The 22739-nt window shown below is 38.2% G+C and overlaps 2 protein-coding genes and 1 non-coding gene across 8 annotated transcripts in view; 2 read left to right on the top strand and 1 right to left on the bottom strand.

The window, feature by feature from the left end:
* Window positions 1–247, bottom strand: part of LOC103177565 — a 30673-nt gene extending 30426 nt beyond the window's left edge. For all 6 annotated transcript variants that reach the window (XM_007891790.2, XM_007891792.2, XM_007891789.2 and 3 more), the window contains exon 1: window positions 168–247. In XM_007891790.2, the coding sequence (XP_007889981.1) occupies window positions 168–234 (67 nt within the window). In that variant the 5' untranslated portion in view covers window positions 235–247. The remainder of the gene's footprint in view (window positions 1–167) is intronic.
* Window positions 248–2510: 2263 nt separating this feature from the next.
* gramd1c (GRAM domain containing 1c) overlaps window positions 2511–22739 on the top strand; it is a 32122-nt gene continuing 11893 nt past the window's right edge. The window contains exons 1-10 of the mRNA XM_042334087.1: window positions 2511–2591; window positions 4652–4777; window positions 7641–7725; window positions 9569–9672; window positions 10555–10650; window positions 11542–11622; window positions 18402–18520; window positions 19717–19888; window positions 21182–21359; window positions 22567–22707. Coding sequence (XP_042190021.1) covers window positions 2511–2591; window positions 4652–4777; window positions 7641–7725; window positions 9569–9672; window positions 10555–10650; window positions 11542–11622; window positions 18402–18520; window positions 19717–19888; window positions 21182–21359; window positions 22567–22707 — 1183 coding nt within the window. The remainder of the gene's footprint in view (window positions 2592–4651; window positions 4778–7640; window positions 7726–9568; window positions 9673–10554; window positions 10651–11541; window positions 11623–18401; window positions 18521–19716; window positions 19889–21181; window positions 21360–22566; window positions 22708–22739) is intronic.
* Window positions 15242–15313, top strand: trnav-uac. Its single transcript has one exon. It is a non-coding gene; the product is annotated as a tRNA-Val (tRNA).

Raw genomic sequence — 22739 nt, 5'->3', positions numbered from 1 at the left:
GAATGTTAAGTTATTTTGAGCAGTCCAATATCGCATTATCAGTTTATAAGTTAATGAACAGAAATTAAAGCTATGTTTAAGTATCATCTTACGCAGTTTGATGTTTACCGCAAAAATTATATGTTTAATACAATTGTCATGCAGCTTAGATTTTAGCCTTTACTCACCAAATAATAATATGGCTGCAAATTGCAAAACTGGAGCAATGAAGAATGTAACACAAGAGGGTTTCATGATGTGTGAGACTTGCATTAGGAAAGAAATGTGGGATGGGCTAGAGAGGATTAGTCACAGTATTTTGTGACGCTTATAATTTATTATAGGTTGTAGATCCTGCGAAACCATTTAGAAAATCAGAAAAATACTTCGTTCATTTTATGTGACACAAAATAGCTTAAAATATTTAAATCTCGATAGATGATTGCATTGTATGTTTTTAATACATTATTGATAATGTAAATTCTAATCAATATGTATGCCATTTAGAAGAAAGAACTTTCATCCACAATATATTTTGCACTGTGATTTACAATGTATTATGGAATACTTATTGTCCATTGAATTATGAGAACAATGTCACTTGTACGCAAAAGTCCTGATAAAATCAACCCACTGCAAAAGGAAAGCAAAATTATTTTACTATGAATCTAATTTACCGCAGCAGAGACAAAGTTATTTTAACATTTCATACTGTTCCTAGTCTATGAGCCTTCCAAATGCAAGTTAATTATGAGCCTAATGCACAAATTGTCCATTTGTTCCCCAAAACTCAGTTGTAGTATTTTAATTATTGCTTTCAATTGGTTTTAAATTACATTGTAGATCTATTACTAACCATGAGAAAGAACAATAGAACAAAATTAAGGATGATCATTGCAACATGTTGTACTTTAAAGTGTGTAACTAAGATATTTCAATTAGAATGAATATAAGATATAAATGTTGACGTTTAACGAATTCAGCAAAGATTTGACCTGATCACTGTTGGTCTTAAATTGGGCTACTATAAGATATCAAGTAGATATTTATATTAAATGAATATTTAATCATATTTTCATAAAATTTAATGCAGCATTTACTTTTCTCAGTCCTCCCTCTTTCACTTCATAGCATAAGCAGTGGCACAAGAGTGTTGCAACTGTTGCAGATCCCATTGCCTAGTCAGGGTCCATTTCTCTTCTGCTATTCAGCCTAAGGTCAGTCCCTAAATACCTACTGACTGGAATTGATGCTAACTAAATGGGGAGAAATTGTTCAAGGGGGTTCACAAAGTACAACATGTCAATGCAAAATATACTTAGAACAATATATAATATAGTAATAATCCTTGCATTTGATATAGCACCTTATCACGTCGAGATGTCTCAAAGCACTTCACATGATACACAGTAAAGTGAATGGACTGTATATTTTGTGGGTGAAACTGTATATAAGTGATGGGGGGCACAAGGAGGGGCAGAGTTGGAAACTTGCCCATAATACCAAAATGGAAATGTTAAGTATCCTTCACCAGGATCCAGATCCTCAGGTTCACAGACACACTTACGTCTAATCTTTACTTTTAAAAATAAATATATTTTATGTATGTGAAGACATTATTGTCATATATACATATATATATACACACACACACACATATATAGGTCATTTTATAATGAACAACAAGCAGAAGTACATTGAGACAATGCATTCAATTCAATCAGAAATTAGTTATTTAGATAATAATAATAATAATAATAATAATAATCCTTGCATTTGATATAGCGCTTTTCACGTCGGGAGGACGTCCCAAAGCGCTTCACAGAACAGACTGTAAAGTGAATTGACTGTATATTTGTGGGCGAACGCGGCAGCCAATTGCGCACAGCAATGTCCCACAAACAGTCGAAGATTGAAAATGACCAATTTATTATTGTTTTTGGAGGGATTATTATTAGGTGTGTGGAGTAAGGAAACTTGCCCAAGGTCTCGCCCTCTGCCTGGAATTGAACTCAGGTCTCTCGCTTGCAAAGCGAGTGCTCTAACCACTGAGCTACAGGACTCCACTACATTCCCAAGATCTACATTCCCCCCCAAACGAGACAAGTGTATCCATTGCTAAAGTAGCCACAAACACCATCCCACCAGTCCAGTGATGTCGCCTGCGGGGAACAGACGGTCACTGTTGGCAGGTTGGGCGGGTTCACGCCCAACTGGGCGGGTTTGTGTTGAGCTGCGCGTGAAATAACGGCTTTGGGCGGCGGTTGGGCGGGAGGGGGGGGATTTTTTTTCGAATTTAAATCTGCAAAACGTGTTTCTCCCCCTCTGAAGACCCCTTTCACCCAGTTTCAAAAGCGCTGACCGATCTCGCCCACTCTACTGCCCCCCCCCCCACCCCCACCCCCCTCCATAGGAGGCAATGCATTAATATTGGGCTACTTTTGGGCTCGGGTTTTGGTGGACTTTGGGCTACAAACGCGTTCATATCTGCCACAAACCGAGCAAAGGACCAGGTGGGGGGAGGGGGGGACATGGAGGAAGAGGAGGAGTGGATGGAGGTGGAGAGCTGCACTGCTGACCCCACAGCCCCGGATCAGCAGCCAAACAGTAAGGTGTGTGTGTGTGTGAGAGAGAGAGAGAGAGAGAGAGGAGGAAAGGGGAGTCTGGATTCCTCCAGGAAGTGTGAGTGATACAGTACAGTCAGAGCATCAGTCACAGCAGGTGTCAGGGCCAAGTGTCAACCCTTTCACACCAACACCACCAACAACAAATTACAGTCACACAGCGACTTCACCTCGGAAGGACGTCCCAAGGCGCTGGACAGTTAAGGGTCTGTACCCGTACCGGGGTTTGGGAGTCACGAGGGATGGAGGGGTACAGGGCAGGCGGGGGGGGTGGGCGGGGCGGGAGGGAGAGCGGCCGAAGGCTCGGTCAAAGAGGAAGGTCTTCAGACGGGTGTTGAAGGAAAGCGAAGGGAGGGCGAGGCGGGAGGGTTCGGGGCTGGTGTTCCGGAGGATGTGAACGGAAACGCTGATGGCGGTAGGGTGGGGGAACACGGAGCAGCGGAGGTTTGCTCGTGCGTAAGGTGTTGAAGAGGCGGCAGAGGTAGGGAGGAGCACGATCGTGGACGGCTTTAGAAGTGAACCCCCCCACGTTCACCCCAACGTTCCCTGACACGGGCTGTGTTTGCCCCACTGGGGTCTCTTGCAAAACTCGGGGCCTCTGCCCGTGTTGCAGCCAGTGGACAGGGTGAGCACATTTTGTAAACCGAATCCTGAGACACATACAGTATACTAAAAAAATTGAACTCACCACAATTCCTGCTGCTGGCAGTACTGGAGAAGCTTGTTGGGTTAATGACTATATTTCTCTGATGAGTGTATCTGCGTGCAAAATCATTCATTGTACATCAAAGACCATTTGTATGTTGATTGGAAGGGCTGATGTACACCATCGGATTGACCATGAATGCTCTTACTGTATTTCCAAGTGAGTCCAATTGATCACATGAAACACTTAAGAAAAGCCAAACTGTTCATTTGTTGAAACAAAAACAGAAGTCGTTGGGAACACTCAGCACATTTTGTAAACCGATGGTGTACATCAGCCTCAAAGACTGCCCTTCAATCAACATACAAATGGTCTTTGATGTACAATGAATGATTTTGCACGCAGATACACTCATCAGAGAAATACAGTCATTAATCCAACAAGCTTCTCCAGTACTGCCAGCAGCAGGAATTGTGGTGAGTTCAATTTTTTTAGTATAATAATAATAATAATAATACTGTATGTGTCTCAGGATTCGGTTTACAAAATGTGCTCACCCTGTCCATGTGTCCAGCATCTATGGAGAAAAGAAAGTGAGTCAACGTTTTGGGTCCACAACCCTCGTCAGAGGTGGGGTACATCGGGAGGGAGAGGCTTTTAAGGGCTAACAGTGAGGTGTTAATGATGCAAAACAACGGTTAGGGGGGTTGCAACAAAACAAGGAAATAGAGATGCTAATAATGCAAAACAAGGAGTTGGTGGGGGGAAATTGCAATAAAATAGGCAGAACAGAAAGAGAAAAGGTGTGTCTGGAACCCAGATGATGTGGTAATGATCACAGAAGAGGGGGAGGGGGAAGGTGAGCTGTTATGGTCTGAAATTGTTGAAATCAATATTGAGGCCAGAGTAACAAAAACAGAAGTTGTTTGATTTCCAGCATCGGCAGTATTTTATGTTTTGTTCATTTGTTGATCTGGACTCAAGTGTAAATTTGACAATTATCGGTAATTGCTCCTCTGTTAGTTCGAGTTATAAAATTTGCTGTAGTAGATCCAAGCCCTTTGAGTTACTGTTAACCAGTTTCTCCTCAATGATAGTTATGATCAGAACACATAACATGCCTCTGATATCCTGCTGTCACTGGGAGTTTAGGCCCATTTGTGAAAACAACAACAACAACTTGCATTTATATAGCGTCTTTCATGCAGGGTACCGTCCCAGAGCGCTTGACAGTGGCAGAGCACGACAAGCCATGGAATGTTATAGAATACATATGACTTTGAGGCATGTAACCAACAAAGAAGAATATTTTACGATGACGCCAGAATTCTCACCGAAAGTTTGTTAAAATATATTGCTGCATTGTTGAAACCCATTTTGTTCTCCCTTCATTTGTACATAGGCATCACACACTGAAGAACCCTTGAGCAACTTTAATTCTTTCTTAGATTTGTCAAGTCACAACCAAGACTCAGAGAAGACACGTTTAGCTAATACACATGACTGGAGTACAGACTGGAATTTTTGGGTGAGGTTGCTCTAGTTAAAAATCATCGTTACAAAAATGTTGATAATTATCATTAGAAAACTTTTTTTTACTTAAATTATATATAGAAGAAAAGGTAGTTGGGATCAGGATATTATTACAAGTTAAATGTTACAGGAAACACCTTTAATAAATCAACAGCAATGCATATTTACATAACATCTTTCACACAAAAGAAATATCTTAAAGCACTTTGCACAATGGGACTAATGATAAATGAAGTGAATGTTATCTGAGTAAATATTCATAGATTCATAGATTCATAGAATGTTACGGCACAGAAGGAGGCCATTCGGCCCATCGAGTCTGTGCCGGCTCTTTGACAGAGCAAGTCAATTTCACTCACCCCAATCACCAGCTTTCTCCCCATAACCCTGCAAATCCATCTTCCCCAGATACCTATCCAGTTCTCTCTTTAAAAGCTGTTATCGAATCGGACTTCACTACCCTTTCAGGCAGATCATTCCAAATTCGAACAACTCGCTGAGTGAAAAAATTTCTTCTAACCTCTCCTCTGCTTCTTTTGGTAGATATCTTAAGACTGTGACCACAGGTCACAGACACAACTACCAGCGGAAACAGCTTTTCCCTATCTAGCCTGTCGAAACCTTTCATGATCTTGAAGACCTCTATCAGGTCCCCGCGTAACCTTCTCTGCTCTAATGGGAAAAGTCCTAACTTCTCCAGCCTGTCCTCATAGCTAAGGTTCCCCATTCCTGGTATCATTCTCGTGAATCTCCTCTGCACCCTTTCCAGTGCCTTAATGTCCTTCCTGAAGTAAGGTGCCCAGAACTGGACGCAGTACTCCAGCTGAGGCCTAACCAGTGTTTTGTATAGATTAACCATAACCTCCCTACTCTTATACTCTATGCCCCTACTAATAAAGCTCAGTACACCAAATGCCTTTTTACTGCCTTATCAACCTGCCCCGCTACCTTTAATGATTCGCTTACTTGAACACCCAGATCTCTCTGTACGTTCACCCTCCTTAAGACTGAGCTACCAAGTCTATATTGCCTCCTATCATTTTTCCTACCTAAATGTATCACCTCACACTTATCCACATTGAAATCCATCTGCCACATGTCAGCCCATTCCACCATTCTGTGTATGTCTGCCTACAGTTGGTTACAGGCCTCCTCACTATTTACTACCCTACCTACTTTGTATCATCTGCAAACTTGGAAATAGTGCTCTCTATGCCCAAGTCCAGATCATTAATATATATTAGAAAGAGCAGTGGTACCAATACCGATCCCTGGGGGAAACCGCTGCACACCTCCTTCCATTTCAAGAAACACCCATTAACCACCACCCTCTGCTTTCTGTCACTCAGTCAGTTCTTAATCCAAACTGCCACTGTCCCCTTAATACCCTGGGCCTCTAATTTTTGTATTAATCTCTTATGCGGTACTGTGTCAAAAGTCTTTTTGAAATCCATGTAAATAACGTCCACCGCATTTTCCTCATCAAACCTCGCAGTCACCTCTTCCAAAAATTCTGTTCGATTTGTTAGGCAAGATTTGCCTTTAACAAATCCACGTTGGCTGTCTCTAATTACCTCATGTTCCTCTAAGTAGAGATTTATTCTAAATATGTTAGCTAATTTGGACCAATCACATCCTAAATAAAATGAACAGCTAATGAATTTGAATTTAGGGTTGAATTCAGGTGAGGGGGGAGTTTATAACAGTACAATGGAGAATTTCCCCACTTTTCTTTGAAAATAACAAGGGCTGGAAGAATGGGAATTCCTTAAGCAAGGCAGGGTTTGGTCACATTCCATAGTGTTGAATGTATTCATAGTATTGAATACACTTGTGTGGATATAGAGCTTAATAATAATTTCTCACATTTAGTATAGTGCCTTTTACATCAGGGGAACATCTCAAGGGGCTTCACAGGAAACCTTCACGTGCCACATGAAGGTAGATTATGCATCACATTTTGATAGTACATTCACTATCAATAGTGATAGTGCAATGATTTTGAAAGAACCTTCAGTCATGTGTGCTAAGTGAGCTCTTTTGTTCTGTGGATTCTGATTTCATATACTGTATATATTAATGCAGTGTTCAGGGAAGACTGCACTATTTCACATGATCTATTTGTCAAAACTATAGTTTCACATGTTATTGCAATGTTGTAATAGTGCCTCCATATTTTTAATTATAAAACACATACTATGTATGCAATCAATATTTTGTTTCTGAAAGTATTTGAGAAAAATGTATGATTTATTACATTATGACTTTTTTTTCCCATTCAGCCTCCCAAGTGTTATTGTTTTTTTTAAAATCAACTCCAAGACCATCAAGGTTCTTTATAGCACAACACTTCACTGAACATGGACAATTTAGTTAACTTCTGATTTTGCTAAATTCTCTAATAATGATTCTCAAAATGAACACATTGCTTTTTTATTTTCAAAATTATTTCACCCTAAGGAAGTGAAGGTAGACAATTTATACAGCAAATACTTTGCTTTTCAACCGCTGTTGAATTCACTTTCATAAATAAATAGTTTTGGTCATTTCCAAAAGTTCCAAATCAATTAACTTATAATAATCCTTAAATGTGATACAGTGCTTTTCATGTTGGGAGAACTTCTCAGAGTGCTTCCTGGGATTTAGTGTAAGATGTAGTATTTTATAATAATAATCCTTGCATTTGATAGAGCGCCTTATCACGTCTTTGAGACATCTCAAAGCGCTTCACAGAATTGACTATATATGTTTGCCTTTTGAAGCAAACTTGCACAGTACAATGTCCCATAAATAGCCATGAGATGAATGACCAAACCTATCTTGCTTTTTTATATTAAGTTTATTATATCATATTACAGCTTGTCTATCCTACATACAAGCAGAGGAATGATGAATTCAAAAAACAATTCAAAGAACTTCCAGAATCTGAATCCCTTATAGAAGGCAAGTAAGAAACTTTTCATCAAAATTAGTTGTTATATAAAAATCTAAATTAAAATAGTTTACATGTATTAACAGCTTCCCCTTAAGTAGGGAACAATTGAGCTAATCAGATATCTTTTCCAGGACACTATATGATTAGAGCTATCAGATTTTCCTAACATAATGTTTAAATGTTACTTGCTTAATAATGATTGGTCAGTTGAAGAAAGTGTATTTCTCTTATACATTACTCTAAGGCAGAAATATTGAATTCTGGAGGTACAAAAGCAATCTTGATCTGGGTGACAAAGACACTGCATGTTGGAGGACCAACACAAAGCACTGAAGTGGAAAGGGACATACAGTCTGAGTAGTTTCTTAGTTGTATTCCTGGTCCCAGCTCACCAGCGGGTATGAGCTGAAATTATTTGAGGTTTCCATTATGTTCCTCCGAGGCACTATCTTACAGAGGTACCAGTAGTGATCACTTCCTGGCAGAAAATCTGTATGACCCATGGGAGGGCCTGTGAGAGAAGATGGACAAACATTGGATTGGGGATATTTCAGTCACAAAGAAATGCAATGCTGATGGAATATCCACAGAAATACCTTTAGAGGACAAGGACATTCAAAATGACTACAAAGTGCAGAATGAGAGAAAGCTGTTAATTCACAATATTGCTCAATCAGATAAACCAGAGAGACAATTTGTTCCTCACTTGTGATCATCCCAGAATCGATAACATTATACAAGATGACCAAGTTAGTAGCGCACTTGGATGTTGCCAGACTTTGATGTTACAGGACTTTGTGAAGTCCTGTAGCTCAGTGGTGAGAGCACTTACCTCGCAATAAGAAGACCTGGGTTTGATTACCGGGCTGGGTGAACCATTAGGCAAATTTCTTTACTCCACACACCTCTGTTTATCCAGCAGTAAGTAGGATCCCGGTTGTTAGTCGATTGGCGGATCACTTTTCTGGGGGAAATAATCAGCACCTTAGGACGTCCTTCTGATGTCAGGAGGATGTCCCAAGTGCCCTTATGAAGAAGCTGCAAAACTTTCTCCTGCAACTTCTGGGCTAACGCTCTGGGAGTATTTTCATGAGATCTATGAATAGCTTCATCAAGCAGATCCATATTCTCCTCCAGAATGCTATGCACTGCTAATGGGAACATCGCGGGTCTCGTGTGTCATCAGTCTCTCTGGGCTGCTGTTGGAGACCCTCCAGCTTGAATGATATATCCTGCAAAAGGTTTTATGAAATATCACCAATAATTTGAGGATCTTCCTCTGGATTGGCAGTGCAGTGCAAACTGAGGTCTCTAGGTGGCAAATCTTTGGGTGACTAATACTGTATTATTGCCTCATGGTTGATATCTGCAGAACTGAATGAAGACAACTACAGAAGCATGGACCATTTTCTATGAATTACACTGGATCACATGTGCACTTGAAATGAAAATAGACTATTGCAGACAATTTGAGTGGCAGAACAGAGATGCAATTCAAATGCAGCAAAATATTTTGGGACACAATGCGTATTAGAAACTGAACGGAATTGAATATCAAAAATGCATGAATTATTTTTTCCTTAACCAGTAGAAGTATATAAATCATAAAAGCTTTCAATTAATATGCTTGGGAGAGAAAATTATGCTGGTTATTTGTAAAAGCTTTAACAAAAACATAACAAGTGACATTTTAATACTTCCATTGATGATAGTTGCATCAAGAGAAAGAAGTTTAAAAGGAAACTTCACAACAGACTAAGTGTTTCAAGTGTTTACAAACTTAGCTACAAATATTGTAACATTTGATTGTCTAATTTTTATTTTCTCTTTTATCTGTTTATGTTGATACAGATTATGCATGTGCACTACAGAAGGACATATTGTGTCAGGGACGTCTCTACCTCTCTGAGAACTGGCTTTGTTTTCATAGTAATATCTTTCGATGGGAAACGTCTGTAAGTTACTTTATGTGGGAGGAAAATTGCTAAAATTGTCTGATACGAGTAAGCAACATAGACTGCAGAGATGGCTTTGAGGTTCTCCACCACACGGTATCTGAAACATTATGCTGGTGATTTTCATAATGCAGCATAATAGTGAGTTTATTTCTGCTGCTTAACGAATCAGCAACAAGGGAGTCTAAACTCTAGTTTATTACTAGAAGCTTAAAGGGAGAAGTTGCAATTTTTTTACAGGTGCGATTGTGCATTGTTACTGAAACTGAGTCAATAAAGAGTTTTAAAAGGGAATTAGAATACACTCTGGAAGATTAAAAATCTAAAACGTATGAGGAAAGAGCAGTAAAAGGTACTAAAGTAGATAATAACAAATGGAGGTAACATGGCAGATGAATTTTATATAATTAATATTAAAAAACAGTACTTTTTCTGAGATTGTAAAGTATACTGGGACATTGTCTGAATCCATATAATATGTTGGCATAGAATGTTGGCAAAGAAATGCTTTGTTGGAGGTGTGCCCCATCGGATGAAATTTTAAACCAAGGTCGCATTAACCTGATCAGATGGATGTTAAAGATCTCATGACACTGTTTGAAAGAGATGGGAGTTTCTCCTGTTGCCTTGGCCAACAATCGTCCAAATGAATTTGTTATTCACTTCATGATTGATTGTTTACGGGAACATGCTGTACACAAATCGGCTGTTGTATTTACTTACATTTGACAATTATTAATATTACAGGCCCTGTATTAAATGTAAGGATTAGTATAAATAATTAAGTATTTATCTGAAGTTTATACTTTATATACTACTAATCATTACAAAGATAACATTCATGATTTGTACTTTTACCAATAGAACATTTTTGTTTAACAGATTACATTTGCTTTGAAGGACATTATCTCGATGACAAAAGCGAAAATGGCAAGACTGATACCCAATGCTATTCAGATTTGTACAACAACTGAAAAGGTAAAGCTGTTTTCCAAGATTAAGTAAAACAGTTGCTTAATCTTTTATTTATTAAGTAAACTGTTTATTTCTTGATGTATACAAACACACAACTTTATAAAAATAAACTATCAACCATTCAAAAACTTTTGGTGTAGCTTTTGAAAAAATTCTACAACACTGCTTGGATTCTTTAAAAAGAGATAAACTGTTATCTGTAAGCTTTTAGATGCAAGAGTACAGAACATTAAGGACATCCATTACTTTCACTTAGGGTATTGTTCAAAGCTTCACTCTTGCTGTGCACAGCTTGAGATAATTTATACAATAACAGATACAACAGGTATTTTGTTATTGCATTACGTATTAAAATAAACTCAACTGTAGTTTTCTATATATGGACTTATTGCATACAATTCAAATATAAAAAGGGACATGACTCAACACAAGAGGATTTTTCTGATGCCACCATATAAATTAAAGAGAGATGGATACACAGTGCTTGCTGCCTCAAAACTGGGTTATAAAAAGCACACTTGATGATACACAGTTTATTTATATGCAATACAATACAAATTTACATTTATATTACACCTTTCGCATTGGGAGAACAACCCAAGTTGCTTGTCAGTCCTAGCTTGGCACCCAAACTGGTGGTGGGAGCCAAGAGGGGTAGGAAGGGGAAAGATGACCAAAAGCGATGATTCCAGATCACAGAAAAAAAGTAAAAAGGTGTCAAACAATTTAAGAGCCAAATGTAAAATATTAAAACTATGGGCTGATCTATCTATGACCACTCAAAACCCCAACTAGGATTCGAAATTGTATTCATATACTATGCTCAGTAGAAACCAGATAAAAAGAACCAAAATATTTATTTGGTAGCTAAATGTTTTGTTATTTTTTTGATAGCTTTATTTCACTTCTTTTACTGCAAGAGAACGAACCTATCTCAATATCTTCCGAATGTGGCAAAATGCACTGCTTGACAAGGTAGGAATGAAGATGTCAAAAAAAATTCTGAAAATCAATGGTGGCAATGATCAATAATATTAAAAAAAGGGCCATTATATGCCATTATATGTTTCCCTAGCAGAAATACAGTATCTTACAGTTATTTATAATTTTAGAAATAAAGTAGTTTTAAAAATGTTTTAAAATAAACTCACCCAGCACTTATTTGTGATTGTTCTAGGATCCATTTATGTCATGTTTTAAAATGTTGTGCTGTCTGTTGTTTATGTATTTCAAGTGTATTAGAAGAGAAATAACAGGGAGCAAAATTTCTAGACTGTTATCCCCATGAAAAATTCTTGTCCTGTTGTATGTCATTCCCCTAAATTGCAGTTGTGTTCAATTACTTTTCATCCGTTTTGAACACCAGCCCTGGTTTCATTTCTCAAAATATTTTTTTGTTTTTTGATCAGCAAATGAAGCCCCACTTTGCATTCCGTGGCTGTATGGAGAGAATATAATGGCAATTTATGGAAAAAAAAGTCATGTTATGAAACATTACATTCACTTGTAGATTTGAGGTTCATTTGTTTGAACATTGTCAGAAACACAAAGGAATATTTTTGTTATGAATTTTCTTCCTTGTTCGTTTTTTTAAATTTTGGTTGCAAACCACCATAGCTATAAAATGCCAAAACAAAATAGTTGATAAGAGCTTATTATTATTTTACTACAATTATATAAATCGAAAATGTGAGTCGTTTAACAAAACCACATGTTTGGCAACAGTGTAGAGAAATCAAAAATGTCTGCGAGACCATTGTATGTTTCCTACCAGGAGGATCCCCCCTCCAAAAGAACAGCTTGCATTTATACAGCACTTTTCACGTTGGTTAGTGTCTAGAAGTTCTAACAGTGATGAAGCTTGCCATCGAGCTGTGGAAGGAGGGGACGGGACCATAGGCATGGTCAAAGAGGAAGGTCTTAGGTGCATTCTGAAGAGGGGCAAGGAAGGGCATGGCAGAAGGATTGAGGAAGGAAGTTTGGGCTGTAGTGGCTGAAAGCATGCTGCCGATAGTGGAGCAAATGGCCGAGGGACATGTAGAAGGTAATGGAATAACAGCCAACGGTATAAATGCTGCTGTCGGCAACTACTGAACACATTGACGAATATGTTGGTGGTGTAGTTGTAAGTTTGCCTTTTTTTTTAGCTTACCAATACTGTTGTAAGCTAAATCCAGAATCAAGAGGCCACAGCTCCTGTCAGTATTTCTCATTACTTTTTCTGGTGTGACCTTGGGCTATTTTGTTGCTTTATTTTTGTATGAGGCCAGTTTAGTATCAGAGAGACCTTCTCCTTCCTCCTGAGTATTTTTAGACCTGACACTAATTTTATTCACCTTGAAAGAGTGAAGGGCTGAGTAAATCGACCAGACCAGACTCAGAACCCTCTGTTGCTCAACTGGCTGAACTTCTCAGGAAGCTTATCCAGAACTGAAATAAGATTCCAAAATTAAAGAGTCCAGCTCTCGCTTTTCATTTTGGCATCTCCAAGCAACTCAAACTGAAGATCTTATAATTCAAAAGAAATATCCTGTGCTGGTGATATCTGCGTTGGAAGGAAAAACTAGAGAAAATGTACTCCAGCTCAGAAGAAAGAGGGTGAATAGACCGTTCAAGCTGAATTACTTTACATTGAGTGTGGTAAATATAGTATGTGGAATAGATTTCCAAAGGGGTGGTGATTGTTGATTTTCAGAAAACTTGAGAGGGAATAAGATAGCTGTTTGGGAAATTATTGAACTGAGGTATGTGAGAGATAGAAAACAGTGTAGGATTTTTCTTAAACTTTGAGACCAGCCAGATGGTCTTCTGATCATCGACATTCTATAATTAAGTGCTCTTGCTGTCGCTTGGAGCTTCAATGCTGCCACCTTCAGACAAAGTACTGAGGGAGCAGTACAGAATGACGTTTTCTATACAACCGAGTAGAGCAAAAATCACCTGATTGCTCAGGTCATGAAGTTCGTAAAGGGGCGTTGTTCCATATGAGTTACTTTTCACAAATGCAATATCCTGTTTGTATGTGAAGACTATCCTGTTTGTATGTGAAGACTGAACTTCATTCAACAAATGAGAAAGACCACAACTGGTAGACCACCATATGGTAAGGAATGCAACCAAACAAAACAGTTTTGTTTGTGTAGATCAATAAATTAAGCATAGTCTCCTTGAAGCTGACCTAGCTCCAAGCTGACATGATTATCAATGGAATGTCAGAATAAAGCCAATCCTTTTGTGGTGGACTCAGTAATCCAGCGCTTGAGCCAGGTGGGTCCACAGTACTTCAGGGCACTGCTGAGTACAGCCCAACCAGCCTGGCTCATCGGCAGGACTTGAAAAAGCAGACCAATCACTGGTGGCAGGGACTCTTCCCACTCAGCTCCTGTTAACCCTGCAAGCCAAAGTCCTAAGGGGTAGGGTGGTCCTAGCTGGACAAGCAGCAGGAAAGCTTGCCAGGCAGTGCTTTCAATAGCAAACTGTGGTTTTAGCTGATTAGACTCCAGAAATATCCCAGCACAAATTCTGGGGTCACCAAGCCATGGCCTTTGCAAACCTGTGCCTAATTCGCTCCGGAATTATGTCAGCAGAATGCATCCCACCAGAGAGAGTGCATATTGCATTTCACCCAATATCTGAAATTTCCGTGTATAATTGGGATGCATGAAAATCTGTTTGGTTTGGATACTCTTAAGTATGGTTTGGGTTTCCATATGTGTAAGACACCTGGCTGACACAAATAAAAGCATTTACTGTATAAAATACTAAAACTGATTATATTTTTGAATAGATGAGATGGTATTTACAAGCACAAAGCTCTGGTTGAGGCCTGAGTTTTTTTTTATGGATTTCATGAAAGAATATTTTCACATTTTTTTCAATGTTGATAGAAATTGTCTTAATTTCTCATTTCAAAATAGTTTATGTCTTAAAGCAATAACTTTATATTTATTTTGATGGTGTTTTTTGTTGTTTATAGCTTCTCTTAGTGCATTCTGAGCAAGCATTAACACACAGTTGCTTCCTGATAATTGCACAATTTAACTGCGTAGAATTGATTGCCACATCTAAATTCTTGTTGAAACAATTTGCTTGAGGGACTGGAAGGTTGTGATGAAATATTATCATTATTATTAGGTTCCTCTATAAATGAAATTGGGCATTGTTTAAAATTTGGGTAGTGAGAGTAAAAAGATGAAAATAAATGATTGTCGAGGATCTTGACTTCGTTTTTTTTCAGGAAATAACATTATGGGATATAGTACATAGGTAGTTTGGGTCACATGCGCATGCGACTGGTGGAAGGCGAACTAGATGGACCTTGGTCTTTTATCGTCTAGCATTTCTTATGTTCTTATAATAATAAATAATAATAATCCTTGCAATTGACATAGCGCCTTATCACATCGTTTAGACGTTTCAAAGCCCTTCACAGAATATACTGTAAAATGAATTGACTGTATATTTTGTGGGCGAAACGCGGCAGCTAATTGCGTACAGCAGTGTCCCACAAACAGTCGTGGATTGAGTGACCAAATTATTATTTTTTTTAAGGGATTATTACCTATGGAAAACCGATTTGCCAATCAACTTGTGGAGTCCTGTAGCTCAGTGGTTAGAGCACTCGCCTTACAAGCGAGACACCTGGGTTCAATTCCAGGCAGGGCGAAACCTTGGGCAAGTTTCCTTACTCCACACGCCTAATAATAATCCCTCCAAAACAAAAAAAAAATTGGTCATTTGTGGGACACTGCTGCGTGCAATTGGCTGCTTCATTTCGCCCACAAATATACAATCAATTCACTTTACAGCATATTCTGTGAAGCGCTTTGACGTCTAGAAGACCTGAAAAGCGCTATATCAAATGCAAAGATTATTATTATTATTATTATAACTAATGACCGGGGTTCCTACTTACTGTTAGGTAAACAGAGGCGTGGGAGTAAGGAAATTTGCCCAACATTTTGCCCTGCCGGGAATTGAACCCAGGTTTCCTCACTTGTGAGGCGAGTGCTTTCACCACTAAACTGCAGAACTCTACATATTAGCTAACTCAGCACATAACAAGGATTGAACAACATTGGGCCTGTATTGCTAATTATACACTATGTGCTGACATATGTGTATTGATATATATTACAGCTGATATCTGCTGGACAAGGAACCTTTAGGAAATTTAATATTAAAACTACAGTTACGACAGAATAAATACTTGCGCTAATTTGTGATTGTTGCATTTACAATAAGCAGAATTTTTAGTTCAGTATTTAAAAAGATGAATGAAAAATAGCTTTTCTCGCCAAATTTTCATAGCACAGCAGCAGTATGTATGATAGCACAATGCCAGAAACATACAGTAGAGACACAGCATATAATAATATAATGCTGTAGTAACCAAATATATTGTATTAACAATGCAGTTCAGTACTGTACTGTCTCACGTTCAGACAACAGCAGTAAGCCCTATTGGAAACTAAAAACTACATGTTGCTAGCCTCACCCTCACTAAGTCTCTGACACACCTGTAATTAACAACCTTAACAGGAAGCTGTAGCACAGTAACCTTTGAACTAGAAAACCTCCCACTCCAACCTTCAGCACTTGGAATAGCTTCCAAGTTAAACGGCTTCCATCAGCTGTAAATCTGTCACAATAAGTATTTTTGGGGGAGGACCTTGGATCGACAAAGGTAATATTTATCATAATTAAATCAAAAAGAGTTGTTAAACTTTTATACATGAAGTTCATGGTAAACCTCATATGATTGCTTAGATTTTGATTTATTTAAACTTGTTTACATTGAAAACCTGTTTTGCTTCTTCCCAGCTAGTCGTAGAAAACATGAAATTATCTGGTTTGTTCATACATTACTGATGTATTTTTATGAATGTTTAGGTGGTGATGTGATGTTAGTATTTACAAATATTTAAATAAAGAGATGAATCTTTGGGGTGATCTACATAACGTTGCCATTGTGGTCAGTGTTTAAATAGAAATCTGGACCCTTTGCTAAGTGGAGGGCATTCAGCTGGATGTGAACAGAGGATATTGTGTCAATCCTTTTTTCGGGAGGAGGAGAAAGGAACTCAGAGAGGTTTTGGAGATTAGAATATTTTTGATGAAAATATACCTAGAAGATCTTGTAATTCCCCTCCCTGTTGAATGTGCTCTGTTCACTGAGCTATATTTTCATTGATACAAGCTACTCTCCTGTGCGTGCTAACCACTACCCAGCGGAGTCCCTTGCAAGAGGGAGGACCTGGGTTTGATTCCCAGTCGGGGTAAAACCTTAGGCAAGTTTCCTTACTCCACACGCCTCTGGTTACCTATCAGTAAGTAAGAAGCCGGTTGACACTGCTGTGCGCAATTGGCTGTTGCATTTTGCCCGCAAAATACACTTTAGAGTATATTCTGTGAAGCACTTTGAGATGTCTCAATGATGTGATAAGGCACTATATCAAATGCAAGGATTATTATTATTATCATTATTATAGTAATGTGCCCAAGTTCACATATGAGTCCAGGTGGGAAGTGTCAACAAGTTATTTGATAATGAAGGTCAACACTGATGAGCCCAATCCTGCCTAGAGCCAGCACACACATTTTAGTGGAATTGTGACCAACACTGGAAATTCTGGCTTTGTTTTACACTTCCCTAAGCCACAGGGACTGAATCAGCTGAATGAAATGGTAGGGAGTTTGCTAAAGTGTGCTAAATGCTTTACTGCTCCGATATACAAAAAAGTTATCATGTTTTTTAAACATGAAGATAATATGAAATATCTTTGTGTACAAATTTGTTGTGGTGTGGTTCGGTGCAGTATTCGTCATTTAATCCTCAATGTTTTACTTCCAAACAATATAGCTTTGGTTTTGAGTATTGTGGTTGATTCAACACTCTGCTTGTTTCCTCCAATTGACTAACTTGATAACTACAGAGAGATCTCATGGATTTCAGTGGCTCTCAAAGTGGTGCTTCAGGTAGTCACTGCCCGTTTATCGCATGCAATGGAGACTTGTTGTTTGATCAGGAAGGAGTAAGCTAGTTTCCCTTCTCTTGAGGAATGTGTGGGACAGTTTGTGGCTCTATTTGAGGTTGCAGAATGTTGTAAGGCTGAGCTGAATTCCACTTATGTTGCATTCATTGACTTTCTTAAGACTTTTGACCTATTGCCTCATGAGGCCCTTGTGATGAAACTAGAAGCGATGAGAATACATGGCGAACCCTGGATTTTATCTGTAATGTTTATTCCAACTCCATGATTCGTGTTGGGGGTTGACATTGGACTCACTGGACCCAAACTTTCAGATAAGGGTTAATATTACAGTGGTAAAGCTGTCTTGATCCCAACTTGTTAGCTAGAAATGTACAGCATGCGTTGGTACACAGAGAATTCAGTCCCATTAATGCTTTTGTAAGATGCTCCACGTCAGCACCTAGTTAAAGTTAGTAACCTAGCTCACTGTTGATCAACATTACAGATTCCTGGACACTAGATTGTAGGAGTTCCTTGTTAGTTTCGGGGATTTAATTTAAGAATTTGACACACAGAACCATGCAGGATAGAAACGATCTTTCCAGTCATTTGCTCATTCTCACAAAATTGCATCTAGCATCTCAAAATTCAAAACTAATTACGCCATGTGGTCAACACACAGTAAAATATTCATTACTTTTTTACATGTTTTGTAAGACTTAGAAGTTAGTTGAATTGAATCTGGAAACTAAAATGTTTTTTATTTTTTTCTGTTTCTAGTATTTAAGTAAAAAGGAGCTTCTGGGAATGGTACAGCAGAACTACGGAACAGACTTGGGATTAAACAAAAATGAAATGGACAGCCTACAATTATCTAGTGATGAAGCCCATCTCATAGGGTAAGCAAATGAAATATTGTAAACAGATTGCTTAAATAATGAAGCTGATCTTCCTAACCTTACGTTTAGGCCATTGATTTGGTCAGAAGTTTAGACTTCTTTCTTGATCTTCAAGAAACCTCTGGCCGCAATTATACCATCCAGTTTGTGATGACTGCCAACGTTTTGATTTAGGCACATTTCTTAGCTCAGGCTCTGACAAAGGGATGAAAAGCAATAAGTTGGTTGCAAAATGTCCTTCATCTCCCTTCAGGGTCATGCTTTTATAAAGTGACTTTAGAAAAAAATTAAATGATTTCAGCTCCAAACCAGACATTGCAATTAGCACTGCGACTTCAGCACCCTGGGATATCTTTCTGACGTGAAGGGCACTATACAAGTGTAAGTTGTTGTTGTTTTGCAATTGCCACATTTTAATTTCAAGTATAATTATATCTCTCCCATTTCTAATGGGTAGGTACACAGAGAATTCAGTCCCATTAATGCCTTTATAAGATGCAGTTAAATTCCTATCTATCTATACTGTTTAAAATCCTCTTCCCATTTGCCAAGTTTTAGTTTAAATGAAACATGATTACATTGATCTTCATAAGGATAAGAATTTTATTGTGCTTAAAATATATAAAATGTACCAAATATTTGGTTTGTTGGGCTCTCTGCTACAGAGTGGACTTTATAGAGTTTTACATGAATTTAAATTGGATTTAAGATACCGTAAACTCACAACAATTCTTTCGGTTTACCAACCGAGCAGCAACAAAAACAAATTGCATTTATATAGCGCCTTTCACTTCGAGAGGACATCCCAAGGTGCTGGACAGTGAAGGGTTTGCACCCAAGCTGGGGGTCTGGATTTAAGAGGGATGGAGGGCAAAGGAGATGGAGGTGGAAAATGATCGAAGGCGTGGTCAAAGAGGAACGTCTTGAACACAGGTTCAGGGTTCTAAATAGCAAGTCAAGAGAGATACCAGGAAGTACTTCTGTATCCAGAGGGTAATTAATGACTGGAATATGCTTTGAATGAAGGATGGTAGGGTGGGTTTTCTGGAATCCAATCCAATGTTAATAATTTGTTTCATTGTCCATTTAGTCTCTGATAATTGGTCTTCCTTTCAAGCATAACTTTGACATTCTTCCCACATATAAGGCAACGCTACCTATTACTGGGTGAAAAAACAAACTATTGTTTTATTTAGGAGCTCAGGAAAAAACACCAATGATGAATATAATGATAAAAGAGACCACTCAAACAAATCCAGAATGTTTTACCCCGAAGCAGCGACTTATCATTCAAGTACGCCACTTCCAACAGGAGATGCTTCATTTGTAATTCCTTCAGTTGTAATCAACGATGATGAACCAGGAATGGTAAGAATATCCCTTTTGGATTTCTGAATTAAGAAGTATCAGCGTGTAACATCAGAATTGATACCAACATGTAGTGACACTCAGTAAAGTTACCCAGATCAGTATTCATTCATAGTTAAAAGATTGTGTGACAAGCATAATATTATTCAGATGACCAGTTTCTAGTTTAATGGGAGCTAGTTAAAGATGAAGGGTCTAATTTGATAAGGTCAGGTCACTCTAGCATGTGATGCATAACATGTTTAATTGATAAATAGCTCTATGCACACTAGTGCAAGAATTATTAGTTTTAATGGACAGTACATTTGAAGAAGTTTGATAATAATAATAATAATAATAATAATCCTTGCATTTGATATAGTGCTTTTCACGTCGGGAGAACGTCCCAAAGCGCTTCATAGAACACACTGTAAAGTGAATTGACTGTATATTTGTGGGCGAACGCGACAGCCAATTGCGCAATTTACTATTGTTTTGGGTTTTGGAGGGATTATTATTATTAGGCGTGTGGAGTAAGGAAACTTGCCCAAGGTTTGCCCTGCCTGGAATTGAACTCAGGTCTCTCGCTTGCAAAGCGAGTGCTCTAACCACTGAGCTACAGGACTTCTGATCAAGCATGATATGAGATGAGATATTACGAGCTAGTATACTTATGTGACTTTGTGTCAGTGGACACTTATGTCACAGAAGTATACAGTCCCTTGTGGGACAACTGAGATGATGGCAATATCTGTACATTTAGATGGGACTAAATTTTGTTTCCAAGAATTGAGACAATTTTACTTCATCAAATGATCTGCCATTTCCCCATTGATAACTTCTAATTGTGAGTTTGGACTATGCAGCATGAATTTATTAAATGTAGATGTACCACTCACTACCGGGTATCTTGTGGAATCCTGTAGCTCAGTAATTAGAGCACTCACCTCGCAAACAAGCGACCTATTCTATTCCTGGCAAGGCGAAATGTTGCCTCTGTTTACCTAGTAATAAATAGGAACTTGGTTGTTAGTCGATTGGCAGATCACTTTTCCGGGGATAATAATCCCCCTCCCAAAAAACAATAATAATTTGGTCACTCAGTTCATGATTGTGTGTGAGACACTGCTGTGCGCAATTGCCGCATTCGTCTACAAATACAGAGTCACTCCACTTCACAGTAAATCCTTCGAAGCGCTTTGAGATGCTATACCAAACGCAAATATTATTATGATTGTTTTATTCATCTCTTTAAGTAAGTTTCATTCGTAAATGAACTTTTTGTTTGTTAGAGATCATTAATTCTCTATTCAGCTCCCTAGAGTGGAAACCAGAGGTGAAATTTCACTGATACGTCGCTCTTTTACCACATCTGAAAAGGAAAACAGTAGAGGTGGCAGCAATTCTTCTTCATCTTGGCTAGACTTAAATGGTAATGAAGATCTTCCCACAGAGAGGAATGACCTATCTGATGCAGTTGATGAAGATACAGGTATTTAAAAACAAATTGTGGTTCTCAATCTTCTAAATTCCTCTCGTGTTCAGAAAATGTGAGCTTAATTGTAAAATGGTCTATAGAATAATAATAATATTAATCCCTCCAAAACAAAACAATAATAAATTGGTCATTCTCAATCCACGACTGTTTGTGGGACACTGCTGTGCACAATTGGCTGCTGCATTTCGCCCACAAATATATGGTCAATTCACTTTACAATATATTCTGTAAAGCGCTTTGAGACGTCTAGAAGACGTGAAAAGCGCTATATCAAATGCAAGGATTATTATTATAATACTGTCTCAGATATAGCCAATGTCCCGAAGCAATGCCTTAGGCAGATCTCTTTAAAACTTTGTGCTTGTGTTGACTTCTTCTCTTCTTGCCTGCTATGGGTATCAATCTGACATGGTCGATAGTACTGTCATCTCTTAAGTCAGAAGGTTGCAGGTTTAAGTCCCATGTCAAGACTTTGAACTTGTATAGTCTAGGCTGACACTCCAAATGTAGTGCTGGGGTGCCTCATTGTTGAAGATACAGTCCTTCAGATGAGACACTAAACTGGGGCCCTGTTTGCCTGTTCACGTGGATTGTGAAAGAAGAGAAAGGATTATGGTATCCCTCAAATAAAAAAATGTCTTCATGGCTAATTGTGGGACGTGGCTGTATGCAAATTTTCTGCTGAGTTCACCTACAAAATACAGTCACTATATATTACAGTATAACCTATGAAGTGCTTTGAGATAGCCTCCCAACATGAGAGGCACTATATCAAATGCAAGGAATATTATTATTTATTTTTCTATCATTTGATATCACATGGTCATTTCATATGGTCATTCTGATGAGCCATCACCTGGTACAATATGAGATACCAATGCTGGCAATAAACAATATACATCCATGGAAAGCCGCCATTGCTTTTGGCGGTAATCTGTACATGCCCCTTGCCTCTATTGTAGAGTATGCTTTAGCATTTGCTAGATTTATCCTAAGTGAGTAGTATTATCACAAGTGATGTGATGATACAAATTGATGTAATTTAATTCAGTGGTGTAAAGTTGCTGCATATTTGGCATGTTAGTGTTCTTTAAATTTCCCAAATAAACTTCAACAAACGCTCTATGAAACTTGTACTCAATTGTATCTTTTCTTTCATTTTTTCATAATGAAAATAAAATCAATTTGATTTTCTTTGCAGCTGAAGACGAATTTTACCATGACATGAAGGGTCGACTTTACGTTAACCGTGTCTTCAACATGAGCGCGGATAAAATATTTGAGCTTTTGTTCACAGACTCTGAGTTTCTGCAGAATTTCACTGAGGCGAGAAAAATTACAGGTAACCAGTTGAATGTGAAAATAAAATCGATA

The sequence above is a fragment of the Callorhinchus milii genome, unplaced genomic scaffold, assembly GCF_018977255.1.
Source record: "Callorhinchus milii isolate IMCB2004 unplaced genomic scaffold, IMCB_Cmil_1.0 Scaffold4, whole genome shotgun sequence".
In the NCBI taxonomy this organism is placed as follows: Eukaryota; Metazoa; Chordata; class Chondrichthyes; order Chimaeriformes; family Callorhinchidae; genus Callorhinchus; species Callorhinchus milii.
The sequence above is the reverse complement of the archived record's forward strand: the minus strand, read 5'-3'. Positions and strand labels throughout refer to the sequence as shown.